Raw genomic sequence first — 16,329 nt, forward strand, 5'->3', positions numbered from 1 at the left:
TGCTACCAAGAGGAGCAGAGGGTTCTTTTGAAATTGTGCATTCTAAGTCATGATGGCGACAATTACGAGGCACTTCCGCTGGTGTCAAATAAACTGATTCCCCTTTCACTCCGGCAGCTGCTTCATTACCATGTTTACTGAGCACCTACCTAAGTACCAAAGGGCACCGCACGGCACATGGCGAGGGAGGACAGCTAGCAGCACCACCTTCTGGAGATGCTGAGGCCCAGCAGAGGGGTCCCAGTGCTGCATGAAGCAGCACATGTCTAAGGGACCAAGCTCCCTTCCTCCAGGGAATTGAGAAGCTCCTGGAAGAGGACACTCGCCAGGGAAAGAGGCTCCGGTGGGGGACAGAGGCTCCCAACCAACCCCCATCCTCAATGCCGGCCGCTGCAGCCACTACTGGATCGGAGCTGCTGATTCACAGGTGGGGAACCTCCTCCAAGCAAAGCCTCCTGCAGATGCACTCATGGGGCACGGGGCACGGGGGCTGTGTGTGTTCTGTGTGTTTTCTGTGAGCGGTCCTGGGCAAATCATCTCTCTCTATAAGCCTCAGTTCCCTCATCTGCAAAATGGGACTGACAGTAGCGCCCGCTTAGCGGGGGTGCCGTGGCGAGGAGACAAGATACCCGGACGACCACCTAGAGCACACTTCATGTCTGGGTGAGTCACGGAGGTATGACTGTGGGCATCGTATCTGGTCCCCGGCCCCTTCCTCTCTGGCACTGTTCTCCTGCAGTGCTTCCTGGCTGCCATGAACAGAGCAGTTCCCACTCCACCACACCCTTCCACCAGGACACTTCTGCCTAAGACCAGCCAACCATGGACTGAACGCCTAAAATCATGAGCCAAGTTAGACCTCTCCTCCTTTAACTTGTAGATATCAGGTCCTGTGTCTCAGCAATGGAAAAGCTGACCAATAATACATAACCCCTCCACCCAAACTCTCAAAAACAAAGTTTCATAATGATTTTAGCCAGACACAGTGGCATGCACCCATGGTTCTGGCATTCAAGATGCTCAGGCAAGAGGATGACTTGAGACCAGGAGTTCAAGACCAGCCTGGGCAATATAGGGAGATCCTGCTTCAAAAATATCAATAGCATAGATTTTAATCTAATCAAGGAAGGAAGCATCTACCAGGTTTCAAGATACAAGAAAGAAATTACCAAAAGTAAAATATTTTGTAATCATCAAAATAAAATGAGGTAGAGTATTAAAGGTCCACCAAACTATTGTTATATATATCAACAAAAAAATGCCCTGTCCTCCCACCTCGATCAATTTTCACTATTCAGAAAAGAAAGCTGGAGCCAGGCATCCCAGCACTCGGGAGGTGGAGGCAGAAGGATAGCAAGCTGGAGCCCAGCCTGAGCAACTTAGTAACTTAGGAAGAACTTGTGTCAAAATAAAAATAAAAAAAAATTTAAACGAGGGGTGGGGATGTAGCTCAGTGTGAAGGCCTTGGGTTCAATCCCTAATACAACAACAACAACAACAACAAAAATTGTAAAACATTGGAGCCCTCCCAACCCAGCATGAACGATCTGTTTGCGTCGTCATGAAGTCCATTCCAGGACAGCTCTGAACACCGATAAAATCAAAGCCTCCTGAGCAGTCGGATGATTATTTTAAGTAAATTTATTCCTTCTAGGCTGCTCAGATAAGTAACTACTGGATTGCTACAAAACCGCCCTTTCACTATTTATCCCAGCTCCCAGCGTACTACTGAGATATTGCTTTTATTCTCCACTATAGACATAATGAAACCTTAAGGCTATCGGGTATTACACTCAAGTCACAAAGGATCCTGTTCCCTTCTAAAGGCCAGAACAATACCACCCCCCAAAATGACCAAGTCTCAGTGCTCCAGGAGCCAGCGAGAAGTCACGAGCATCATTCAGGTCACGCAGACGCCCCGGGAAGCCGAGCCCAAGGAATGGGACACTTCTGTGCTCGCAACAAGACACCCACATCAGATTACACACAGACTTTCTCAGAGTGTCGGGGAGAATGTTCCCGGCCCCCAAAGTGTAAGAGCAGTCTAGGACAAAGCCACACCAGAATCAATCTAGGGCAGAGAAAGCTGAGTTGGGCCGGGCCAGCACCGATAAGGCTAAGAAATCCACCGAGAGGCACAGCGCACACCGCAGGTGCTGTCTGCACCACTCGGACTTTCACAGGCTCACGCAATGACACCCAGCGCCGCTCCATGAAGGGTAGAGGCACCCGGCAAGCCCAGAGACGACAAGGGCTCAGATGGATCCACAGCCAAGGGGACCCGAACCAGGCTGGCCGCTCCTGACCCGACCGGGCCACCAAGGTAGAGAGGCTCAGGACAGGGTCCAGAGCAGGGCCCCCTCCCTGCACACTGCCCCTGTGCAATGCCCACGGAAATGCCCACATCCCTGCAGACTGTGCAGCTCAAGGACCTGTGTGCAGACTCTTCCTGGAGGTGAGGGACGGGCCCCTCCGGGCCTTCACGAGTCGCTCGTGGAGCTGCAAACCAGGCAGATCTCCAAGCTGATCAAAATTTCTGACCCAAGAGAACTCTCCAGAGGTTGAGAAAGAGGGGAAAAAGCCCTTTCACTCCACGCTCCCAGGACACAAGGACCCTGACGCCACGGCCTCTACTTTCCCTGGTTACAGACAGCACTCTGGCCCACACCTCTAATTAAATTCGGGTGCCAATAAAAGAAAGTCCAACCACGCTGGGCGTGGTGGCACACACCTGTAATCCCAGCACTCGGGAGGCTGAGGCAGGAGGATTGTTGTGAGTTCAAGGCCAGCCTGGGCTACAAAATGAGCTCAAGGCCAGCCTGAATTGCATAGCGAGACCTTGTCTCAAAAAGACAAAAAAAAAAAAAAAAGTCCAACTGCCGCCCCGCGTGGGGCAGGGACATAGGGACATGTAAGTCAGCTCTCTCAGTGGTCCACATGGCATGCAAGCAGCTGGTCAGGCCAGGCCTGGGGCTGCGTCTTTAGGGGCAGGAAACCCTCTGTGGTTGAGGGACTCTGTCACCAGCCTGCGTCCTTGGGAATGACACATGACGTCCCAAGCTCAGCTTCCTTAGCAAGGAATAACTAAACCTCACCGTCGGGCACTTCTGCCAGCCTGCAAACCAAGCACTAAATCGTGTGTGAAGTGTAAAAAGGTTGGGAAGCCAGGCATGGTGGCGCACACCTACAATCCCAGCACTCTGGAGGCTGAGGCAGGAAGATCACTGTGAGTTTGAGGCCAGCCTGCACTACACACAGTGAGTTCAAGGCCCAATTACAACTACTATAGTAAGACCCTGTCTCAAAAAAACAAACACACAAACCAACGCCTGGGAAAAATCCCTCACGGCTACACCTTCCAATCACTACCAGAACGAGGACCTCGGTGAGGAGTGGCAAGGGGCCAGGGGACACAGTCACCTCAAGTCTACCGAACCCAGAGGCCAATCAGAGGTGCAGTCAGAGAGCAATCGGTGCCAGAGAGCGCGAGGCAGCCCCAGCCAGGAGACAGGTGGGAACCTCCGATCCTCACAAATACTAGGTAAGCAGGAAGTGTTACTGCCTGCTGCTAATGAGGAAACTGAAGCATAGGAAAGGAAGTCTCACAGCTGCCGGGGGCAGACCTCACGGTTCAAAGCCGCGCACGCCCTAGCCGCCAACTCACAGGAAATGAACTAGTAAGTGAGGCAGCTCGGCAAACTTAACTTCATAAAAACACAACCTTCATTGTTTTTCCTAATATTTTAAATCTAAGGGAGAAAGGAAGCAGCTCCAAGTCTTCTAATCCAGAAGATATATGAGTAAAATTACTAAAAATAAAATATTTGGCAATCACCAAAATATCTGATGTACAATAGACTCTGGAGTCATGACCAGCCTGACATCCCGACAACTCGGGCTACGATCTGAATGCCGGCCACTTGTGCTTCCAGGTGGTGAGTTCTGGAAGGAACATTACAACATCCTTTCCTGTACGGGATTAGTTAGGAAATCCTGGGCCAGTGTCTCTCTAAGGACACTGAGATCTGCCTGTGTACGGGAGAGAGACTTTGACGGCCGTGTAGAGCAGCCTGAGCCTTCAGTTGACAACTTGAGTTACAACCTGCCCTCGGGGACCAAATCGAGTTTGTAAGTCAAGGGTCCACCGTATGTTGTTAAAGATTCACCAAGTTGTAGTTCTGTATATTAGCATGAAGTACCCTGTCCTTCCTTCTTGGTCAATTTTTAAATTACTGAAAAACAAAATTGGAGCTAGGCATGGTGACGGTACACCTGTAATTCTAGCACTCTGAGAGGCTGAGGCAAAAGAATCACAAATTCAAACCCAACCTGGGTAAAACAGCAATTCTTGTAATACTGTTCAGCAAGTAATTTTTTTGTTTGTTTGTTTGAGACAGGGTCTCACTGTGTAATCCAGGCTGGCCTTGAACTCACGGAGATCCTCCTGCCTCAGGCTCCCAAGAGCTGGAATTACAGGTTTGTGCCACCATGCCCAGTATCAGTAATTTTAACCTGGAACAAGAACATTTTAAAAACAAATACAGGGAGCTGGGGATTTAGCTCAGCGGCACAGCACATGCTTTGCAAGTGCAAGGTCGTGAGTTCGATTCCCAGTACCGGAAAAAAAAAACAAAAAAAAAAAAGAAATTAAAGAAAAATACACTTTAGAATGGACAGTAATCTCTCAAAACTGGAGTTCTCCCTCTTGCCCTGACCACCACACAAGGGAAGGGGTGTTTTCTCCCCAGAATCTCCATGACTAGGAGTAGGCGGGTAGCTCAGTGAGGAGCGCTCGCCTAGCACGTGCCGGGTCCCGGGCTCCATTCCCAGCACATGGGAAAGAAAAGCGTGTTCTGGTTCTGCTTCTGAAACATGTTCTGGTTCTCAAAAACAACAAGAAAACATGAGAATGTCACGCTGTTGTCTGAGGAAGCCACCACAGCCCCCAGGCCAAACCCGTGCGGGGACGCGAGCGTTTCCACTGCGGCGGGCAAAGCACACCGAGAGGAGCACTCATGGCGACGCCTCTGAAAACACACGTCTGACTTACGCTTCTTGTCATCAGCATGCACCAGAGAGGCGGCCCTGGACAAGACATCCAACGGCGTCTCCATTCCTGACTGAGCCTAAAAGGAAAAAGGAGAAGCGGAAGAAAATGTAAACACAGTTCCAAAGGCATTTCTGGCATTTCAGTAGTTTAGCAGGGGGCTGGAGGGTAGCCTGGGGCGCCGGCTTGGGCGGAGCAGGAGCAGGAGCAGGAACAGGTCCCAGTTGCAGGATTAGACCACCAAGAAGGCCTGGCTCGGAACAGAGATGGTTCAGTCCCATTCCATTCTGTCCACGCCACTGACCCCTACCAAGGCCAGAAGTCTCCGCTCTCAGAACCGCGGGCAAGGGGGCTGAACACGCCTGCACATGTGCCGTGTGTCAGAGATGCTCGGGGGCAAGGATGTCACCAACACAAGGAGCCTGTGCCCACGGAACCCACAGCAGCACTCAGGACAGAGGCTCGCTAGAGACCAGACAGGGCTGTCACTAGCCTGGGGTCCCAGCGCTGGTGGGCTTGGGATATTTTTTACAGAAACGGCTTCCCTGGCTGGGAAGTCATCAGTAGCAGTAGAGAGGGCTTCAGCACAATCAGAGTGCTCCAGAAATGATTTAGGGGGGCCCCTGCAGGTGACATAAACGGTCTTTAAATATGGTAGGAATCATTTATTTATTTAGTTTTTAATTTAGTTTTTGGAGACAGGGTCTTGCTATGTAGTCCAGGCAGGCCTTGACTATACTATGGTGAGTGATCCTCCTGCCTCAGCCTCCTGAGTGCTGGAATTACAGGTGCACATTACCACACCCCACTGGAATTATTATCTTTAAATATTATCCTTTATAGCACACTACCCTGCTACTCCTAACACTTATTTGTTTGTTGGTGTTTATTTGCAGTGCTGGGGACCAAACCTAGGACCTCCATGGACCTCCACCCCTGCAGGTCCACAAAAACTCACACTGAGCTACACCACCAGGCCCACCCACAGGGCCATGTTTTTTAAAGGGACCAGATGCGTACTTTGAACTCTGTTCCCCCCTTGCACACCTATAAAAGCAAAGCCACAGCCATGTGTGCTGGTACACACCTATAATCCCACCACTCGGGAGGCTGAGGCCGGAGGATTGCTGTGAGTTTGAGGCCAGTCTGGCTATGTGAGTTCAAAGCCAGCCTTAACTATATAGGGAGACTCTTGTCTCAGAAAAAAAAAAAAAGCAAAAACGCTAAAGAATCAAAGGTAGATGAGCCCAAGAAAACCAGGCTGCCTTCGCCCAGTATGCCTTTGCTGGGGTGCTGGAATCAAACCCACAGCCACTGGGGGACACGCATAGCTCGTCGGCAGCAAGGGGACACAGTCCTCACCAGGAGCACTTATTCCGAGTTCTCCGGCAGCCTGCAGTCTGCACGGTAGATGCAGCCACAAGAATTGAGTTCAAACCAGTGCTTTCCATAGCACTTTGCAGGACGTTTGTAGTTTACAAGCGGAGCATTTTGTTGCAACGGAGAAGTTTGGCATGGCTGCACACACCTAATTCCACTGTCATCCCAGCTCTCGGGAGGCTGTGGCAGAAGGATCACAAATTCAAGCCCAGCCTGCTGAGCTTAGTGGCTTGGCAAGACCCTGTCTCGAGATAAAAATTGGGTTCAACACCCAACAAAAAGAGAAACAACACAGAGAAAAACAAAAAGAGAGAGAAAAGTTTGTAGTGTTCACGTTCCTAACGCTCTCTACGAAACAGAAAAAAACCACACCCTCAGAATACGGATTTGAGAACTTGTTTAAAAGCAAAGAAAACAAAAAGCAGTTTGGGACCCACTAGGAGGAAAAGGTCTGCTCCACTCCCCAGAGCGGGGTAACGCCCTCCTCACCCAGGTAATTTCCCCGTCAGGCAGGCCTCAGGTTCAAAGTCTGGTGGCCTCCGCACAAGGCTCTGCTGACAGCGCTGCACGCCTCACACAGGCCTGGGCTACCGTGCCTCCCCGTGAGGCTGACCGGCTGCTTTCCACCTCCAGGCCCAAGGGAGGGTCAGCACCGGCCTCCAGTTCGGCAAATTAAGCAAAGAATCAGCAAAAATGCCTCCAAGACACAAAGGAGCAGACCCAGCACTCTGGCATAGATCAGAGACTTACACTTATTCAGACCGTGGGAGACCTCAATCCCCAGCAAACTCCCCTCGGAGTAGGCAGAGAAGAGATCTGGTGTTCAAGGTTCCTCAGCAGGGCACCTGCCCCCTACTGCAGTGAAACCTACCGAGTCGGAACTATACATGCACCCCAAGTCCAGCGGGTACGGGAGAGGCTGGAGAGTGGGAGACCACCTGACCGGGTGGGGCGATCTTGCTTGGGCGGTACACAGCCGAGGGTGCTAACAGGCAAGATTAACAAGGGGTCACGGGTGGGGCGCAGCTCAGCGGGGAGCGCTTGCCTAGCAGGCACCCCTGGGTTCCATCCTCAGCACCAAGTAAACAAACAAACAAATAAAAGAGAGAATAAGGGCATACAAAACACGACTTGGAACTCAAATGTGTATTTTGTGATAAAAGAGCAATATTTGCTCAGTTGCTGACCTTGTGAACATCTATTTTTTCCTCCGGCTGTGTGTCCCCAGGGCCACCTCCGAGGGGCCCATCCCCAGCTCCCGTCCCCACACTGTCCCCCGCCTTGTCCCAGGGCAGCCACGCGGGGCCACAGTGAGGACTGGGAAGCGGAGTTAAAGAGGGCAGCATACCATGGGCTTGGGAAGGAGCCAGCCGGGTGGCCGGGTGACCTCGGCCACCCCTGAGCAGCAGGGACATGCCGCTAATGCTGCTGCAGTGGAGAGGTTCCTCGCAGGCCAGGCGGGAAGGCCTGACCCAAAGGGGTGAAGTGAGGAGATCCGGGAGCCTGTGCAGGAACCAGGTGTTAGATAAGCACGCTGCGGTGGGGGTACAATAACACAGGTGGCAGGTAAGGTCAGGAACCGGGCGTTATCTGGCCACAGAAGAACTAAGCAAATAGAGGTGGAGATAACAGTAATAAAGTCTTGTGAATGTTGCGCGTCAGGCAATATCCACACCCCAACAGGCCGAGTAAAACACTGAAAGCGTAGGGGGGGCAGCCACAGCACTTGCGGCAGGGGGGCACAGTGTCACAGCGCTTGCTAGAGGGTCACAGTGCCACACTGAGATGTACAGAGGCACCTGGTTTCCAACCCAGGTCACCCTGGACACCCACCCACCTGAGTGACGTTGAGCTCAGCTACTCCGAGCCCCAGGACCCCAGGAAGGGACTTCCCTCGGCACCCATTCCCCGCTCTGGAAAATGAGGTTGTCACTAACTACTTCCTCCCACACAGACTTTCTAGGTAGGACAGTAACTGTGAAGACACACAAACAATACCGGGCGGGGGGCGTACACCTGTAATCCCAGCACTCAGGAGGCTAAGGCAGGAACACTGCCACCAGTTCCAGGCCAGGCTGGGCTACACAGTAAGTTCTAGGCCAGCCTGGACTACATAGCAAGACCGTGTCCAAAAAAAAAGACACACAAACACATTAAATAAAGTGCAACTAACAGCAAACATATCAAGGGAGAGGCTCACTGGTGGAGCACCTGCTTAGCATGCAGGAGGCCGTAGGTCCCTCCCCAGGGCTGCAGGAAGCACAAATAAATCAAATCAAACAACAACTTCCTGTACGGAAGGAAAAAGGCGCAACGAGCACACTTTCAGCTGGTGGCCCGGGACGATTTCCCTGAAGAGGGGCAGAGAAGCAGGATCGAAAAGACGCAAGGACTTCTCACAGGAGAGCAGGAGAAACCCCGTGGGGCCAGGGATTCACGGCAGGGGCCGCCAGCCTTGGCCAAGGTTCCCCTTTATCAGCCACAAATTAGCCCCAACTGTTTGCGGAAGATTACATAGCACCTGCACGGCCCACGGAGTCCACCCCAGTCACGTCCTCCTATTCACACCGCAGGCTCATCTGGTAAATTCGGGGCACCAAAAGCACAGCCACTTGGCACTGGGGCCTGTGATCTGAGGACAGCTCTGCAGCGACTGAGAGCCACAGAGCGTGTAGGGGACGGGCCGCCTCTCTCCACGCCTGCCGTGAATGAGGAACTGGCAGGACTGGGACACACAGTTTTATTGTGTGGGGCTTGCTTGTTTATTTGCCAGCAACGTCCGAGTATGTGCTCCGGCAGCCCACGCTCCTTTCCTGTAAGTCTCGCCTCCAAGGTTACAGTTTTCTAAACAGCTTCAAAGGCTGAGAAGGAGGGAGGATGGGTCATCAGTTCTCCAGCTAGGAAAATGTGCTGGTGTTTAGTGCTAACGCCCAGTTCAGCTATACACACAGAAGCTGCGACTCTGGCCTTCCAGAGAGAGCTGTCCCTTTCTGGACAGCCAGGGGACAAGAGCTCTGGTCCTGGGAAGTCGATTCATCACTTTTTTCATGACGAGGAGTGGAATTCCAAGATGCCTCCCAGAAAGTTCCCAGGAAGTTCCCAAGGTGAAAGCAACAGCACCAGGCAGGCCCCAGTCTCCGTCCCCGCAGCACCCGCAGTGTCATCCAGGAGAGGATGAGAACACACAGCAACCAACCCTGGCCACACGGGATGCCGCGGTGGGAGAGGGGAGTCACGCTCAAACTGCTCCCTGTCCCCAGCACATACTCCCCGGCCACACGTCAGGATCTGGGAGGCGCTGCTCTCCTGGGACACCTGACGGCCGCTTTGACTCCACATCGTCTGCTCCTGCCAGCCCTGCTCCTTCTGCAGCTGAACTCCATCTCCATGGGGAACTTCCTGGGCCATCCACCTCGCCCCAGCTCAGGGTGCACAACGAGCCAGGACAAGCCAGAAGTCTGAACCACCACAATGTGGAAATGGGTGGGGGGCCTCTTTGGCTGTAAAGAATTCAGACGTATTCATGATGATAGGCATGCCTATCATCCCAGCACTCTTGGGAGGCTGAGGCAGGAGGATTATAAGTCCAAGCCCAGCCAGGGCAACTTAGCAACTTAGTAAGTCCCCCTCTTTAAAAAAAAAAAAAAACAAAAAGAAAGAAAGTGCTGAGGATGTTGCTTAGTGTGAAGAGCCTGGGTCCTAGACTCCATCAGCAGGGCTGGAAAAGAGAATGCTGAGGTGTTCGTAGGTGTCTACTATTTCTGTGGAACATGGCGAGCAGACCTCACGAAAAGGAAAGGGAAACTGCCCCGGAGCAACCTGAACCCAACAGGGATCAGAGCCAGAGTTCACAAGGAGGAACAAAACCAGACTGAAATGTCAGCAGACTCTGGCGGCCACACACAGGCATGGTTCCCCTGCTGCAGCACCCTCCCTGAGGTCTCCTGCTCTACCCACGCGGGCCCTCAGCACCCCGCTCCTGTCCTCGCTGGAGCCCAGGGAGACAGCGCTGCCTGCTTTGGATGACCAGGCCTGCTCTGCACTGTAAATGGCAACGTGACTACAAACGCTACCAGGTAAGATGCAGAAGCTGTCGTTCTGCCGCCACCACCCTCACATGCCCGTGCAGCACACACTTCTGTAAAGCCCACACGAATGACCTCACTGGATTCTCACCACCAAACTCTGAGTCAGACCACCAGGCCAAGTGTGACGCTTCTGCTACAGGTGAAAATACCAGGTACCACAAGCAGGTAACTTCCGACAGCTAAGATGAGAATCCAAGCCTCCCGGCTCCCCAGCCAATGCTAGAATCACTGTGCATTTTTAATTTTTGTTCTACTGAGATGTATTTCAACTGATACGTAAACACGCAGAGGTCGCACCGTTTATGGGTGCCGCGTAAGGCCTTGATGTGTTTACACTCTGTCTAATGTTTAAGTGACAGCAAACGCACCCGGCCCCTCACACAGTTACTGTTTCCTCGTGGTGAAGTCGTTCGGAGCCTCCTGAGATCACACTGTCCAGGCCCCGCTGTGCAACAGGTCACAGCGCCTCTCACTCCTCTCTCAGCAGAGCTCGGCGCCCACGGATGAACCCTTCCCCACCTCTACCCATCCCCTCCCTATTTTTGTGATCATGTTGCCCAGCATCATTTTTGGAGATAAGCCTAGTTAGCTTAAGTCATCTATGAAGAATAAACATACGTCAGTGACAAGGCTTCCAGCCCCATGCTCTGTCCACATCCAACGCCATGCGAAGCAAACCCTGTCCTCCACAGAGCACAAAGCCAGGCCGCACCCGTGTGTGTGTGTGTGTGTGTGTGTGTGTGTGGGGGGGGGGGGGTGTACCGGGAATCGAACTCAGGACTTCAAGCTTGCCAGGCAGGTGCTGCACCGCTGAGCTACATCCCCAGCCCCTGGCCGCACTTCCTTTTCTTCTAATAGAAGCAGGTGGGGAGCCACACAAGTAGAAAGCAGGATGGGCAAGGGAAAAGGACTGCCAGCGACCAGGACGTCTGTCTCCCACCTCAACTCCAGGGCCTTGGGGACTCGCAGGGCCAAAGCGACTGTGGAACCCAGCCAAGCTCTGAGGACGCCAGGTCCAAGGAACAGTGCCATCTACTGGGTGCTGCGCCAGAAAGCCTGTGTGCAGCCGGTCCCGTGGGGCCAGGGGTGAGACTGAAAACGTGCGCCTGGTGCCGCCATTTCCCACCCCTCAACCACACACTCCCTTCCCAAGGAGGCCAGCTGCCCTCACTGCTCCCTCCCTGGAGCCACCCAGGCCAGTACGGAGCACCCCTCCTGAGACACAGCCAGAGCACAGGAACCAGCCCACGCACCTGGCCAGCTTCCGCTTCCGCCCAGCTCCTTCCCGCTGTGCAGGACGTGCCTGGAAATGCACAAGAAGGCCAAAGGGCTCAAACGGGACCAGCATACCTGTATGCTCCATGTCTATTTCCACAGAATCAAAAATAAGAGTCAGGTATAATGGCACATGTCTGTGATCCCAGCACTCAGGAGGCTGAGGCAGGAGGATCACCACTAAGTTCAAGGTCAGCCTGGGCTCCACAGTGAGTCCAAATCAGCCTAATTATACAGCAAGACCCTGTCTCAAAGAACCACACACACGCACGCTTAGAATCCCTAACCAAGCTTCTTCAGCGTGCTTGCCAACCTCCAGCACAGGCTCGAGAGCGAGAGCTGTTCAGTTGGCAGTCATCCCCTGCTGTCCTAGAAAGAGAAGGCTGCTAGTGGTGGCCCAGGCCCTTCCCCAAGTACCTAAGGCCCTGCCTGCAGAGGGCAGAGCTCTGGGTCAGTCTGCCACCTCGGCACCAGCTGCTGGTCCCTACCTCCTGTCCCTCCCACAGACAGCAAGACCCAGGAGGCCACGACTGCACAAAAGGACCAGCTCTGGGTGGAAACCTGAGGAATGCTCAAGCTTTTCTGGTTTTTTTCCCTTCTTTTTTTGGCAGCGCTGCAGATGGAAGCCAGGCCTCACTCATGCTAGGCAAGTGTCTACCAGAGCACTGCACCCTGGCCTCTACGTGAGGTTTCTGGGTGCTAACGGGGCCTGAGGCTGGCCTCTGTGGACCTCCTCTGCCCCTGGGGAGCAGGTCATCTCGATGACCCTGGCTACAGGAGCCAGCAGATGGTGCCACCAGGCCATGACTATGAGCCTCAATGACGGGGGCACAACCACTGTGTCAACTGCGTGGACACTGCCACGTGACGAGGACCAGGAGTGCAGGCTCTGAGCGGCCGAGCACCCTGTGCACCCTCCGCAGGCTCCCCGCAGGGACAACGCCTCTGTGTCCCTCAGGCAGTCCTGGAGGTGACGCTGCGGCAGACCCACACTGGCATGGCTGTCTGAGGGGCACAAATAAAGTCCCAGTCTTGACTGACTAAGCAGACAGCCAGTTCCCATCACTTTCCAACACTGCTACGGCGCAGATAAAAATGACCTGTGCTCATTTGGGTCACATTTAGGTTACTACAAATCTAGCCTTTCTTCACTTTCAAAACCTCAGTTTGAGAAAGCAAAACATCACACTGCAGCAGTACATACACACACACACACACACACACACACATTTATAGCAGCACAACTCGCAAAGGTTACATTTTGGAAGCAGCAGGTATGTCCACCGGCAGATGAACAGATAGAGAAAATGTATTTCTATACCAGGGAGTACTCCTCTGCCATAAAGAAGGACAAACCTGAGTCGTCTGCAGGGAAATGGATGCACCTTGAGACCATAATGTCAAGCGAAATAGATCAGACACACGAGCCTAAATATTACATATATGAGAAACCCGAAGTATAAACAGCAAAATAAAAGATCCCAGGCAATGAGGAGATGGATCTTTTGCAAAAGAGAAGGACACCCAGTGACAGAGGAAGGGGATGAAAAAAGAATTAAGATGGATTGTGTGTGTGGACGACTCCCCATGAGGAACGTGCTTGTGATCCTTATGAACCAGGAACATGTGCTAATAAAAACAAACATTAAAAAAAAAAAAAGACGTAGGAACTTCATCCCAGCCCAGGCTGGCGAACTTCCTGGAAACCCAGGCCTAACTCTCCATGGTTCCTAAATCCCAACCCTGGGCCTCTTCCGCCTAGGAGACATGGTCCACCCCAGGACATCATCAGGTCCGTCAACACCACGAGCAAGTATGGTCTGTCCTCAGTAGGCATCGCAACCACGTTCTATAAAATCACAGACACGCAGCTAGCTTCTGGCCTCAGTTCACATTTTTGTCAACTGATCGATATACAGCTTTCTTTTTTGTGTGTTCCCATACAAAGATACCTTATTGAATATCTGTTGTTGACTCCTTAAAGAAAACTGGAGGCCAACAGCTCTGTAATTCATCCCCTAAACAATAGGGTTGGGGGCAGCAGCAGAGACTGAATCGAGGGCCTGGGCACTGAGTTACTTTTTCAGATAAGGTCTCCTTAAATTGCCCGGGCTAGGCTGGAATTTGAGATCTTTCTGCCTCAGCCTCCCAGTGCACTACCACACCCAGCTTCAAACCACCTTATCACAAATTTTCTCCATAAAGCACACCACACCCGTCTGGGCTGAAGAACCCAAGGGAGTCCTCTGGAACCACACCTGCAGGTGATGTCAAACCACAAACTCACCAACAAAAAGCACAAACAAGCAAAAGGGGGTGCTGGGTGCTACCTCACCGGAAGGTTCACATTGTGACCCCCAAATTTCCCACACGTCCAGCACACACAATCCTTGCTCTGGGCTGAAAACAAATTTCAGGGATAGACAAATCTGTAAACGCAAACACGGCAGACCCAGGGCATCTGGCCATCAGACCTGCAGCAGGAGACACAATGTACATGCGATACAAACAGAGGGCCTTCTCCTTACTTCTCCCAGGACAGTCTCTACCTGGTTTCCACACCTCCTGCACACCCCTGGCAGTTGGTACCATCAAGGTTGGTGACCCAGGCCCGAGGTTCTGTGTGTTTGCAACGCGGATAGGTCCTAAGCTGCTCAAACACTGATGAGCAGTGGTTCATTTGAATTCACTTTGCTCCTCTATTATACTCCCACACACTGGCTTCATTAGCTCCCCAAAGACTCCCTGGAAGAATCACAAATGAGCCTCGGCTGTCTTGTGTAAGTTCTCCACACACAACGCCGTCTTTCACCAGGTGCCCACATCTGCGGCAGCTCCGCTCAGGCAAGAAAGACAATCCTGTATGTTAAGATAGCCACATAGGGTCATGCCCTTGACTTTTAGTCTTCTGAACTTATGACTTGCTTGGTCAAGTCCTCCTTAAAGTTGTAAGGCAAATTTACTGTTACGCTACTTATTATTAAAGCTATTAAAAGCTGCATGGCAAATGTATCCAAAAGAGATATCCAGAAGATACACAGAGTAACATTTTTCTTTGATTCTGTTTTAGAAATCATCAGAGGCTAACATTAAGGCTAACTCCATAAAGGAGTAAAAGGAATCTCCTAAAAGTGAGAAGTAGCCAGCATGGTGGTGAACTCCTGTAATTCCAGCACCCTAGGAGGCTGAGGCAGGAGGATAACGAATTTACAGCCCAGTCTGAGCAACTAAGAGACATAGCGAGGCCCTGTCTCAAAAGAAAATATAATTAAATTAAAAAGAGCAGGAGATGTAGCTCAGTGTAAAGGCCCCAGTGAAATCCTCAGTGGGGGAGGGAAGATATGAGAAGTTCTAGCTTCATAATTATTTTTGTAAGGAGTGTTAAAAATCTTCAATTAAGGTCATAGTTCTGCCTCAGTTCGGGGAAGTGGAAATGACTTTTTATGAAGCTCTTCCAAAACTTCAAAGACCCCTGGCAAGCTCGAGGTCGTGAGTTCTATTCCAGGCACCAAAAGTAAAAATCTAGAAAATTTTAAAAATTTAAAAAATGAAAAAACTTCGAAGACTTTTATGAATAACCTAACACAAAAAGTATGTTCAAAGCACAGTATTCCCTGTAACGCCTGAAACCGTGATGTTTTGGAACACACAGGGGAGGCCTCTTACAAAGATTCAAAGTACGATTAAATTTCTGATCAAAGCCTAGTAGATGACTTAGACTGGACTCGAACTCAACCGTCCAGAAATAATAAGCCGGAGCTGTTTCCACCACAACATTTGCAGTTTTGGAATGCAGACCATGGTTATTTATAGCAGAATTATCTTCTTAATTGTATTGTGTTTTGATCAACAGAAAAATTCGTTTTCCCTTCCAAACAGAAAGCGAAGGCAGGGTGCCCAGAAGCAGAGGGGGGAAAAAAGTAGTAGGGGAAATCGGCTGGGATTAAAATTTTGCCAGAGTCAAACAACAAATTGAGGGGTTTACATCATGTCCACCGCGGGGGAGATGACTTTTTGCAGCCAGATGCAACAGGAACCACACAAGAAAAATAAAGGGGAAAAAAATCGACAGAACCGTGTCGGGCGTGAAAAGTCTCAGCGGAGCCCGGCAGGGCGCTGTGGTGGTGACAAGGTCACAGCGGCGCTGGGCTCCGGCGCCCACCCGGGAGCCCCGACCACGCGCAGAGGCCTCGCGCGCCGCCTAGGAACAATGACCTCGCGGGACCGACCGGGACCCGCGCGACCCGGGCGCGAGTGGGTGGGTGGCACTCACGTGGCCTGCAACCCGACCTGCTGAGCCTCTGTACAAACCGGGTTTTTCTGTTTTGAGGCGTCCTGGATGTTCCCGGACAGAATGGCGAGCCAGCTTCTCCGTCCACGGCGGCCTGAGGTCCAAAAAGCGATCTTCCGACTCCCAAGCGCGGCCAGCACCTTCCACAGGGCCGGCGTGGGAGCCAGGCCCGCCCGGTCCCCGTGCCCGCGGAGGCGACACCCCCGGAGGCGCGGCGCGGATCAAAGCGAAACCGGTTCACTCGCCGC

At 52.1% G+C, this 16,329-nt stretch overlaps 1 protein-coding gene across 1 annotated transcript in view; it reads right to left on the bottom strand.

Annotated features, from left to right (window-relative positions):
* Positions 1-16,329, bottom strand: part of Vgll4 (vestigial-like family member 4) — a 111,655-nt gene that overhangs the window by 94,121 nt on the left and 1,205 nt on the right. Inside the window, exon 2 of the mRNA XM_005387009.2 lies at positions 5,051-5,126. Coding sequence (XP_005387066.1) covers positions 5,051-5,114 — 64 coding nt within the window. The 5' untranslated portion in view covers positions 5,115-5,126. The remainder of the gene's footprint in view (positions 1-5,050; positions 5,127-16,329) is intronic.

Source organism: Chinchilla lanigera, unplaced genomic scaffold (assembly GCF_000276665.1).
Source record: "Chinchilla lanigera isolate Chin_1 unplaced genomic scaffold, ChiLan1.0 scaffold00028, whole genome shotgun sequence".
NCBI classification, from domain to species: domain Eukaryota; kingdom Metazoa; phylum Chordata; class Mammalia; order Rodentia; family Chinchillidae; genus Chinchilla; species Chinchilla lanigera.